This window comes from Eulemur rufifrons, chromosome 30 (genome assembly GCF_041146395.1).
Source record: "Eulemur rufifrons isolate Redbay chromosome 30, OSU_ERuf_1, whole genome shotgun sequence".
Lineage (NCBI taxonomy): Eukaryota > Metazoa > Chordata > Mammalia > Primates > Lemuridae > Eulemur > Eulemur rufifrons.
In genome coordinates, this window is record NC_091012.1 from 98,347,224 (window position 1) to 98,359,271 (window position 12,048).

General features: G+C 55.2%; 1 protein-coding gene across 1 annotated transcript; it reads right to left on the reverse strand.

The window, feature by feature from the left end:
* Positions 1 to 4,934: 4,934 nt before the first annotated feature.
* LOC138378990 (solute carrier family 41 member 3-like) lies at positions 4,935 to 11,209 on the reverse strand. The gene is made up of 5 exons (XM_069464274.1): positions 10,421 to 11,209; positions 9,198 to 9,342; positions 8,132 to 8,211; positions 5,516 to 5,650; positions 4,935 to 4,939 (listed from the first exon to the last, which is right to left on the reverse strand). The coding sequence occupies exons 2-5, from the start codon at positions 9,326 to 9,328 to the stop codon at positions 4,935 to 4,937; spliced, it is 351 nt and encodes a 116-aa protein (XP_069320375.1). The 5' UTR covers positions 9,329 to 9,342; positions 10,421 to 11,209.
* Positions 11,210 to 12,048: the final 839 nt, after the last annotated feature.

Sequence of the window (12,048 nt, forward strand, 5' to 3'; positions counted from 1 at the left end):
CAGGACGGGGGCCAGAAGGGAGGCCACAAGGGCGCAGGCAAGGACCGGGACAGGAGGTGACGAGGGCGCGGATGGCGGCCGGGCCGGGAGGCGAGGAAGGTGTGGGCGAGGGCGCGGACAGGAGCCGGGCGGACAGGAGCCGGGCGGCCAGGACAAGGGCGCAGATGGGCGCTGGCGAGGGTGAGGGTGGTGACGCCCATCATGGCGGGGGGCAGACCGGGCGTGGAGGAGTCCTACACCTACAGCTCCGGCCCCTGGTAGGAGCCTTCGTAGAAGCAAACATGGCATCCCCGACCACCCCCCACCCTTTTACCTGTCGTCTCAAATAGTAGGCAGGGACGGGGTGGGGGGCAGGGAAATTTAGTGTTAGGATTAACGGTTTGAGTTTAGGGGTTAGAGATAAAGATCAGGGTTGCGGATTAGGAGTTAGTGACAGGGATTCTGGTTGGGGATTAGGGGTTAGGTTTAAAGTAGGCTTAGGGTAGGGCTTCAGGGTTCAGGCCAGAGCATTGGAATTCAGGCTTTGGGGTTCAGGGTTGGGGTTAAGGTAAGCATTTGAATTAGGGTAAAGTGTAGGCATAGGGGTAAGGGTAGGGGTCATTGTTGGGGTTGGGGGTGAGGGTAAGGGATTTAGGGTTAGGGTTAGAGTTGGTTTTGGTGGTTGGCAAGGTTAGCATTGGGGTTACAGTTTAGGGATTATATATGGAAATAAAATAGGAATTACAAATAAAAAATACATTAATACTGATTTTTACATGATATAGTTACTTTTATTGGTGTTGGTTATTTCTTTCTATGGAACAAAATGACTATCTGGTAGTAATTTCTATTACTTTCAAGTGTCCTCATTTCTCCCTGAAAGACTCCCTTTTAGTATGTCTTGTAGGGCAAGTACACTAGCTATAAATTCTCTCAGGTCTTGTTTATCCGGGAATGTCTTGATGATTCTTTCATTTTTAGAGCTTTGCCAGATAATGACTTCTATTCCACGGGCAGGGACTGAGAATGAGCGTTTTCTCAGCTGCTGTATCCATCCTGATTGTGCTTAGGGGAACTGAGGAAATGACTAACAGGTAGACTGGTGGATCATTTGGCTCTAGTACTCATCAGAACTGGGTCAGAACTCCATTTGTGGCCGTGTGCGGTGGCTCACGCCTGTCATCCCAGCACTCTGGGAGGCTGAGGCGGGAGGATCGCTCGAGGTCAGGAGTTGGAGACCAGCCTGAGCAAGAGCGAGACCCGGTCTCTCCTAAAAATAGAAAGAAAATTATATGGACAGCTAAAAATATATAGAGAAAAAATTAGCCAGGCATAGTGGCGCATGCCTGTAGTCCCAGCTACTTGGGAGGCTGAGGCAGGAGGATCTCTTGAGCCCAGGAGTCTGAGGTTGCTGTGAGCGAGGCTGACGCCACGGCACTCTAGCCTGGGTGACAGAGCGAGACTCTGTCTTAAAAAAAAAAAAAAAAGAGTTTTCGTTACTTACAGACCCCAGGCCTCGCGGCTGCACGAAATTTCTTTAAAGACACGGAAGTCCGAGTAGAGTACGATCAATGTTTTATTTTATGCTTCTCTGATCCATGAAGTCCAAACAAAGGTTTTTGCTGACAGGGAAAGCAGAAACTAAAAACAAAGCGGTGACAAGATTAAGTGCTGGGAGCAGAGGAAGGGGTGCTCGAGGAGGCCCCGTCCTGGGGGGGGCGCTGCCCGTTCTCAGGGTGCAACCGCAGAGGGACCCCAGACCCTGGCCCTGCTGAAGACGGCAGTTGAGCCACAGCTCGCGAGTCCTGAGGCTCGAGGACAAAAAAGAGCTCCTTCCTGCTCCACCCCGACGTGGGCCGCGTGGCACGGACAGGAGCGAACACCTTGCCGGACACAGGGACACACGTCCTCCTTGGCGTCTCGGGCTGGACCCCCCACTCCACACTCGCCCACGCCAAGCACACAAACACACAGTCACACCGACACTCACACGACACGCTACCAATCTCAGGGCTCCATCACGGGCCGGGTACCCACTGCAGCATCGAGGTGCGCGTGTCTCCCCGGCAGGATGACAATGACAAAAGGCCACTGCAGAAGCGAGGCCGGGACCATGCGGCGAGGACCCGGCGAGGGCGAAGCTGCACTCCGTGTCCCGCTGTCGTGAGGGCAGGTTCTGTGGAGCCACTGGGGCCATCGGAGCCCAGTCAGGGAGGTCCGGGTGGCAGTTCGCAGACCCCGTCCAGCCTGAGCGCGCTCCTCAGCAGCCAGTCGACGAGGAAGCATAGTGCCAGGAGGCCGGTCCCCAGCAGGTCCCCGAGCCCCGTGAGGTAGGGGATGCAGTGGCTGTCGGGGTCCAGTGAATGGTGCCACGTCAGCCGGAGCAGCACTTCCGCCAGGCACAGAAGGATTGTCACCTGGTGCAAAAGCCAATGGACACAAAAGATGACCAGGACAGAAAATCAAACACAGCCGAGGCACACTTGCTGAGTTTCAAGGGTGGACGCCAGAGTGGACGTGTCGACCTTGGCCAGGCCCCTTCCTCCGGCTTCTCTTGGGGTCTAAAGCGCGGCCCTGAGCAGCGGCTGGAGACGGTGGTCCCCACCCATGCTCTCCAGCCGCCCCCCAGACAGGTGGACCTGCTGCCACCCCCCAGCTGTGACTGTCTCTGCCCTATGAGCCTCCCTCGCGACACCTCACTGGGACTTCCACCTGGTTCGCTTGAACCCCGTCCCTTGGCGCTCGAGATGATTCGCCTTCTAGAAGGTGCCCTGGGCGGGTCCACACGGCCCTGGCCAGGTCTCCAGGCTCCTCGGTCCCTCATCCAGGCTGACCCCAGCCGCCTCCGCCTCCTCCTCCCTTACGGGAGCCCCGAGCTGCCGCTGGGACTCGGGGGAGCTCCTCGGACTCCCTGAGTCCCACCCTGTGGCGTCAGGGAACACACTGAAGGTGCCAGTGGCATCGGCTCGGGGACACTGGAAAATGTCAGCGTCGGCACTACGCTCCCAGAACTGCTCACTGGTGCCCGGTCTCTACTAAAAATAGAAAGAAATTACCTGGATAACTAAAAATATATATAGAAAAATTAGCCGGGCATGGTGGTGCATGCCTGTAGTCCCAGCTACTCGGGAGGCTGAGGCAGGAGGATCGCTTGAGCCCAGGAGTCTGAGGTTGCTGTGAGCGAGGGTGACGCCATGGCACTCTAGCCCGGGCGAGAGAGCTAGACTCTGTCTCAAAAAAAAAAAAAAAAAAAACAGAAAAGGAGAAGAAAAAATCGTATGTATCTTAGAAGCTAAAACATACCATAAAAGACCAGAGAGAGAGAGGGTAAGAATGCAGAACAGCACCAATATCTATTCATGATAAAAAAAAAAATTAGATGAGGAACAAAAAGATTCTTTTAAAAAAAGCCTAAAAAGGAAGAAGCAAAACTATCAGAAGCAGCTACTACTGGCAGCTGGCAGGAAAACTCTAGAAAATCTACAGGAAAACTATGTAAACAATGAGAATTCGATAAAATGCTTTGGTGCATAAATCACACAGAACATCTGGGAGGCGGAGGCGTGTGGATCGCTCGAGGTCAGGAGTTCTAGACCAGCCTGAGCAAGAGCGAGACCCCATCTCTACTAAAAATAGAAAGAAATTATATGGACAGCTAAAAATATATATAGAAAAATTAGCCGGGCATGGTGGTGCATGCCTGTAGTCCCAGCTACTCGGGAGGCTGAGACAGGAGGATCCCTTGAGCCCAGGAGTCTGAGGTTGCTGTGAGAGAGGCTGACGCCACAGCACTCTAGCCCGGGGGACAGAGCGAGACTCTGTCTCAAAAAAGAAAAAAAAAATCACACAGAACAACAAACAGCTTTTCCATATACAAATGGCAAGTGAGAAAATGTAACGGGGACTTTCATTTCTGGACAAGATGGGGTAGACACGCCTCTTCCTAGTCCTCCCACTCAGTACAACTAGAATCCACGGACGTTATACACAAAACAAATGTAAGACGACTCCGAAAGGTAGAGACATAAGGCAGGCTGGCCAGGAGCCTTAGGACGCCATGACCAACATGGTGCTGAGTTCCCTGAAATGTTTGTTTGTTTCCAGACCGGGCCCTGGAGAAGTCATCAACCCAGAAAGGCCCACAGGAGTGGACAGAAGACTCCACAGAAGTCTGCTCTTTTTAGCCAAAGGTTCAGGAAAGTGGCAGATGTGGCCCGGGACCTCCGTGGCGGAGGTGGTGGCAGAGAAGGCTAAGTTGAGAGTCAGGACTTTCATCCCTACCCGATGGTCCTGAGGCCCCTGCTACGTCAATGAAACCATGTGGGCGCAGAAACAAGGCATCGCTCCCCCTTCCAGCCCAGGTGACGTCAGAGACCTAGTGAGGATCCCGGACGGCCCCCCGCCCAGCAGTAACAAGGTGCTCCTCTTCCCCTGGGCATCAGGGAGGCTGGGTGGGGACCTGGACGCCCACCACACCTGGGAGCAAGGCAGTAAGTAAGCAGTGCATTCCCTTTTCCCCAGTGCTGCGGTCAGAGCAGGCCAGCCACATCACATTCAAATAAGATCCAAAGGCTTAGAATGTAATACCCAAAATGTCCAGAGTTAATCTAAAATCATTCTTCCTACAAGAAGCCAGAAAAATCTTAGCTTGGATGAGAAAAAATAACCAACAGACACCACCAAACTGAGATGACACAGGTGTCAGAATTTCCTAAAAACAATGTTCATGAAGACATTATCAACATGCTTCAACAAGCAGTGCTCTTGAAAACAATGCAAAAAATTGAAAGTCTCAGAAGACAGAAGACACAAAGCAGAACCAAATGGGCATTTTAAAGCTAAACAAATACAATAACAACAAAAACAAAACCCAAACAACTCAACAGGCTCAAGGGCAGAATGGAGAGGGAAGAGGAAAAAATCAGTCAACTGGAAGAAAATATGACAGAAATGAGTCAATCTGAAAAAGGAGAATAAAAGACTGAAAAAAAAAAGTAAACAGCACCTCAGGGACTTGTGTGACTGCAACAAAAGATCTAACATTCATCTCATTAGAATATCAAAAAGAAAGGAGAAAGAGAGCTGAGAAAAAATTCAAACAACAAATAATGGCTTAAAATCTCCCGCATCTGGCGAAAGATATAAATCTATGTATTCAGGGAGCTTAGCAAACCCCAAATAGGATAAACTCTAAGAAATCCACACCCACACATATCATAATCCAACTTCTATTAATAAAAACTAAAGAAGAAGGTTTGCAACGTGAGGGAGAGATATGACACCACACATACACAGCAAAAACCATTTAAATGACGGCAAATTTCTCATCAGAAATCATGGATGAGGCCCGGCACGGTGGCTCACGCCTGTCATCCCAGCACTCTGGGAGGCCGAGGCGGGAGATCACTCGAGGTCATGAGTTCGAGACCAGCCTGAGCAAAAGCGAGACCCCCCCCCCCCCCCCCGTCTCTACTAAAAATAGAAAAAAATTATCTGGACAGCTAAAACTATATATAGAAATAAACAGCAGACTCACCTGACGTACAGAAAGTGGAGCAAGGGTTCGGCCAGAATTTTTGCGTCCAGGACGGCAGGACCCCAGGCTTGCTCCAAATGTGCAGGTAGGTGGAGATGCGGCTGGTCTGAATGGCCACCAGATTACCACCGACACCTGAGGGGAAAAAATCCGGTTTCTCCTCCTCTACGACAGTCTCTGAGTTACATCCCTTATTTTAAGTTGTCTTCCTCCAGGAAGCCTTTGTGGGTTGATCCAGCACCTGGTATCTTTTCTTTCCCTCCCACTGACCACAGATCTTGCCTGGCACCAAGTCAGGGTGGCCCCGGCCTCCTGAGTGTGGGATCAAAGTAGCAACCGTGTCACCTTGACAGCTTGTATCTCTTAAAGTCAGGGAAGCGTGCCTGGCGGAGCAGGTTCTCAGGAACTAACTGCTGGCTTGAGGAAGGGGGCAAGGGAGGGAAATCGGGAAGGAAGTTGGGATAAGGGAAGAGAGGGAGCAGGTGGACGGGTCCACCAAGAGTGTTTGTCAGCCCCTGTGGTGAGAGCTGACCTCGGGTCACAGGGATGGACAGGAACTAGGCTTCAGACTGGCCCATCTGACAAAATGAAAGGGATTTTTTTTCACCTCAAGGTGGGAAAGAGAGGAAAGAAAACAGAGGATAAGAGTGGGGAGGAGCGGGGAGGAGAGACGATCACATGGTGACAAAGCAGGTGTGTCCCAGCAGAAGTGCCCCAGAGAAAAGACGTTTTCTAGCCGGGCGCAGTGGCTAATGCCTGTCATCCTAGCACTCTGAGAGGCCGAGGCGGGGGGATCGCTTGAGGTCAGGAGTTCGAGACCAGCCTGAGCAAGAGCCAGACCCCGTCCCTACTAAAAAACAGAAAGAAATGATTTGGACAGCTAAACTATATTTATAGAAAAAATTAGCCAGGCGTGGTGGCGCATACCTGTAGTCCCAGCTACTCGGGAGGCTGAGGCAGGAGGATCGCTTGAGCCCAGGAGTCTGAGGTTGCTGTGAGCGAGGCTGACGCCATGGCACTCTAGCCCGGGCAACAGAGTGAGACTCTGTCTCAAAAAAAAAAAAAAAAGAAAGAAAGAAAGAAAAAGAGGGAAAAGCCCTTAATTAATTGGTACCATTTTCAAGCTAGGCCCTGGATCCAGATTCCAGGCTTCTCTGAACAAGTCGGTCCTGGCAGCTCTGGGTCTACAGTCGTGCCAGGCGACACCGGGCTGGAGCCGGGCAGGCACCAACCACGCCCTTCAGACCAGCAATGTGCCTCACTCCCCACCGTTCCTTACTGTCTAGCCGCTGCCCTGCCTGCTCAACCCATTCAAACTCAAACTGTCTGCTTGGCTGCTGAAGGCACCGGAGTCGGTCATTCACCCAAGGAGATGCTTCCGAGCTCACGACCCATCTGCCGCCACCCTTGCTCACATGGGGAGGCCCCGTGGGACCCGGTCAGGGTGCAGACGTGCTGGGTGGCCCCCAACATGCAAGAAGCACAGGTACGGTCCCCTACGGGGGAAGGAGGGGCCACTGTGGACATGCAGGGGCTGCCTAAGGGCATCTGGCTGAAGCCCGTTTCTGCAGGGCCAGAAGGTGGGGTTCCGGGGACCAAGCTAACTGGGCAAGAGCTTACGTTTGGTTCCTCTCCTAATTGGCCAGTGCCATTTACAGAGCCTTATCAGACACCGGACACCAAGCCAACCCTGGGTTAAAGAGAAGTAAGTGGTCAACACAAACACCCACAGGGGCTAAGTCTAGGAGGTTAAGTGAAGGGGGTCAGGGGTAAGACAATAAGGCATGGTGGGGATTGTGGCAAAATGGAACGCACAGGCCCTGACTCGACTTCTGCCCAGTACTGTGACAGTCTTCATTTTTAAGCAGCAGACAGACCTCCAGATTTTTATGTGTGAACGTATGAGTTTTTATGTCACCACGGAGTGTAAAGAAAAGAAAAGAATAAAACCGCAAGAGCCCAACACTCCAGCTCTGAAGGCCACATGCAGTCAGCAGGTGCCAACAAAGCCTGGGTTCAACGCTGGGCCTTCGAGACGTGGGATTTGGTTCTGTCAAGAGAGCTCTTGTCTTGGCCAGGCGAGGTGGCTCACGCCTGTCATCCCAGCACTCTGGGAGGCTGAGGCGGGAGGATCGCTCGAGGTCAGGAGTTCGAGAGCAGCCTGAGCAAGAGCGAGACCCCATCTCCACTAAAAATGGAAAGAAATGATCTGGACAGCTAAAAATATATAGAGAAAAAATGAGCCGGGCATGGTGGCGCATGCCTGTTGTCCCAGCTACTCGGGAGGCTGAGGCAGGAGGATCGCTTGAGCCCAGGAGGTTGAGGTTGCTGTGAGCGAGGCTGATGCCACGGCACTCTAGCCTGGGCCACAGAGCGAGACTCTGTCTCAAAAAAACAAAAACAAAAAAAAAGAGAGCTCTCGTCTTGGTGATGCCATGAGGGACCAGGTTTGAGCTGCCGAGAGCAGCGTGCGACACTTCCTCCCCCAGGTCTCCTTCCAGCTGAGCAAAGCCAGCCCCACGGTCCCTGCGGGTCACAGCTGCCCAGCTTCCTCTGAAGCTGCCGTCCGGGTCCAACCCAGCCCAGGGGACCCCACGGTCCTCGTCACGTACTCACCGCATATGATGGGAGTGAATATGGCCATGCCTCTGTACTGCTGCTTAGAGATGGTTTTGCTCAGGATCAAGCCTCCAAAACTGGGGAGAAAGCAGACGCGGTCGGGTGACCAGGGGCGCGCGCTCACAGGGGCCCTCGTGAGCCAGGACTCCCGGTCTCAGCGGACACGCGGTATCTGCCACCACCAGCCGGGTGCCCCCCCGCCCCCGCCGTGTCCTCTGCACCCTGCTCAAGCCTCCCTATGCCACCTCTGATCTGCGTCTCGGCGGCTCCAGAAGCCATCAGAGAATGCCAGGCCACCATGAAACACACGAATGCCACCTTTCTGAGGCCGTGCGGCCGGCTGGGCCCTACCACGCACGGGACACCCCCTGCCCTGCACCGACATGCTCTTCGGTGCCAACAGAGCCTGCACAAGGGTCGCCTCGTGCCCGCCCTCTGCTCTTGGAAAATGCCACCCCTGCGACTTCTCAGAGCCCTGGAGGAGCGGGGTCCATGTGGACAAGGAGCCAGGCGGCTTCCGGAGCCAAAGGCGGCTTCGCCAGCTCTTCTCCCTGAGAGTCGCAGCTGGGAGGACACACGGGAATGGAGTGGGGACGCCCCGGCATGCTGTGCCAACAGGAGAGGGGCCCCGAGGACAGGGCCGCAGGGGGGAGGGACAAACCCCACAGCGGCTGGGCCGTGGAGGGTGGCCTGGCACACTGATGGACCCACGGCGACACTGCCACAGCCCAAACGAGGTCGGGCCAGCAGGGCTCTGGCAGCTGCGGACTGAGAGCCGGGTCCCAGGGCACCACCATAAAGGGGACGACCGTGACCTTCACCTGACCTTCCCTCCTGTCCCCCTGCTGCTCTGCCAACTGTGAACAGGTGTGAACGTGGCCCGGGGTTTGTGGTCAAGGAAAGAGAAAGTGAAAAGGTCAGACCCGACCAGTGCTGGGTTCCTCAGGGGCCCACGGCTACGTCCCACTCTGTCCCAGACCCCCGGGGCACCCAGTGTCACCCACGCTCAGGGCCTCATGGCTCTCAGGGAGGACGCAGAGGCGGTGGCCGCGGCCCGGCGCACCTGCTGATGACCATCGCGAGGACGATGGGGACCCAGCCGCACTTCAGGACCTTCACGACAGGCGGGCTCTGCTTGGCGACCAGGAGCCACAGCGGGGTCGGGGCCATGAGGCCGAGGCAGACCAGGGGCATCAGAAACCGCCTGTCTGGAAAGAGACAGGGGACGCCCCCGCCGCTCGTGGGACAAGCCCGGAGAGCACAGGGCAAGGCCTGGCCAGGGGACAGGGGAGGGCGGGCTGGGAATGCATGGAAGGCACTAGAAGTCTGAGGGAAGTCCTGCCCCACCTCCCCTTCCAAAGAACCTTTACCGCCCCACTAAGCAGCTGGGAGAGCTGCTCTCTGTCCTCCGGTCCTGCCATACTCCACCTCCACTTCTCTGACGCCCTTGCTATGTCCCCATGCCTGTTTAGCACCCTGCTCCGTCTCCTCCCGCCCCAGCGTGACACTTCTGCGACGTGCCCCGTGCTAGCACCGCGCTCAGCACCCACACGCACAGCCTCGGTGCACGTTGTCAACACCCCTGCTCGGACAGGAGACAGGGGGAAGCGAGCACAGAGTGCTGGGCACGCGAGACCTGTGGCCAGCAAGCAGCCTGGGAGGTGCCACTGGGAACGTCCCCTAAAGCCCTCTTTCCTTCTCTGCACTAACACGTCACGTCTGTCCCTCTGCCCCAGGTTGGCTACAGACAAAGTACTTCCTGGTAGGAGTGGACAGGAGGGGAACAAAGGCAGGGGGACCTCGGAGGGGAACACAGGCAGGGGGACCTTGGAGGAGAACAAAGGGTGCAGCCTCCATGCATGGGATTCGTGCCACTCAAGGGGCCCCAGACAGCTCCCTCACCCCTTCCACCACGTGAGGACACAGCGAGAAGGTGCCACCTGCCACGGGGAGGACCGTCACCAGCGCCCGGCCATGCCGCCACCCTGATCTCACACTTCCAGCCTCCAGCACCGTGAGAAGTCACTGTGTCGTTCACAAGCGTCCCCGTCCATGGCGTCTTGCTACGACAGCCCGGATGGACGGAGGGAGACAGGTCGGGAAGTGTCAGGCCGGCTGTGTGCACAACCGGTGTCGCACGCTGGCCGGGGGAGAGTGACCGCCCGCCGAGGGCATCTGCAGAGCCACGGCCAGGCCCCCACCCGGGAGAGGGCACCCCCCGCCCCAGTTAGAGCCCGGCAGGGTCCCCAGAGTCCCCGGGGACGGGTGTGTGGCGCGGCAGCTCACCCAGGGCGAAGGCCGCGAGGAAGGCGGTCACCACGCTGCTAGCGCACAGCAGCTCCACCTGGGCCAAGTCCAGCTCCTCCCGGGACGCGGCCCCCAGCAGCAGCGCGGCCACCGCAGCCAGGAGCCCCAGGATGGTGGCCGGCACCTGTCAGGGCAGAAATCAGACATGTGAGCGAGGGAGGGTCCCCGGGGCCGCCGTCCCCCTCCCTGCCCTGCCACGTGCCCCCTGCTCTCTCGCCTCTGCCTCCTCTCTCTCGCCCGCCAACCCCAGGAAGAACAACCACCAGCACCTCCCTTCAACCCAGTTCCCTGGAAAACAAATGCCTTCCACCTCCGCTCCCTCGCTGGGGGCACCTTCCACCGCAGAATGTTCTAGAGTTCTAGTCTCTGTCTCAGGCCTTGCTCAGGCCCATGCAGGCTCTTGCCTGCAACTCCACACGCTGGTCTGGGTGAAAGTGCTCAGTGACCTCCAGCAGCACAGACAGCTGACCTCGCTCCCCACGGGGACGCCCCACCATCTGTAGCAACCACCCCGGAGGCCTCTGCACACCGCTGGTCTGTTCCCTGTCCTTCCCTGCTCTCACCCTCCCCTGGCCCAGGCTGCCTACCGGTCTCCGTCCTGCCAAGCGTGGCCCGTCCAGAGCCCGTGCCGGGAGGTGCCCCACCCTGGACATGGATAGTGGCAACTCTAATGCCAATGCCAGCCCGGAAACGAGTCACGTCAGGTCATGAAGAAGGCTGCAGAAACAAAGAGCTCAGCCACCCACAGCGAAGAGAAGAGCGACTCTTTTAAAGATGGAAAAATATATATAATTTTAGGCGTAACAAAAATAAAAATAAAGAAAAAATGGTTCCCAAGTTAACCTATGTAATTTTAGTCAAAGTACCAACAAGAGTTTTCATGCCACTACATAAATTTTAAGTTGTACAAAGATAAGTAAACATGTGAAAATAACCCAAGGCAATTTTGAGAAAGGTCAAAGAGAGAGTTCTGAGATAATTATTATCAGTGTGTGTGGGTTTTTTTTTAGAGATGGGGTCTTGCTATGTCGCCCAGTCTGAACTTTTTTTTTTTGAGACAGAGTCTCACTCTGTTGCCCGGGCTAGAGTGCCGGGGCGTCAGCCTTGCTCACAGCAACCTCAGAGTCCTGGGCTCAAGCGATCCTCCTGCCTCAGCCTCCCGAGTAGCTGGGACTGTAGGCATGCACCACCATGCCCGGCTAATTTTTTCCATATATACTTTAGGCTGTACGTATAATTTCTTTTCTTTTTTTTTTTTTTTTTAGTAGAGACGGGGTCTGGCTCTTGCTCAGGCTGGTCTCGAACACCTGACCTCAAGTGATCCTCCCACCTCAGCCTCCCAGAGTGCTGGGATGACAGGCGTGAGCCACCGCGCCCAGCCATGATGTGCATTTTAAAGCTATAGGAATGAAAGCAGCGTGTGACTGGCGGAAGGAGACAACTAGATCAGGACAGAGTCCAAGAACAGAATCACGAATATAGGGAAATACATGAAAATTAAACGTGAATATAGGAGAATTTCCTATGATAAAGGTGGCATCACAAATCAGGATGGAACGGGTGAACACTGAACGAACAGGGTAAAGAAATGCGTATATGTAGGTGCA

Excerpts from the sequence above, each read along its gene's own strand:
- LOC138378990 (XM_069464274.1), bottom strand. The coding sequence starts at position 9,328 with ATGCCCCTGGTCTGCCTCGGCCTCATGGCCCCGACCCCGCTGTGGCTC. Across the intron at positions 8,212-9,197 it reads CTCGCGATGGTCATCAGCAG|TTTTGGAGGCTTGATCCTGA; the intron begins GTGCGCCGGGCC and ends CTTTCTCCCCAG. Across the intron at positions 5,651-8,131 it reads ATTCACTCCCATCATATGCG|GTGTCGGTGGTAATCTGGTG; the intron begins GTGAGTACGTGA and ends TTTTCCCCTCAG.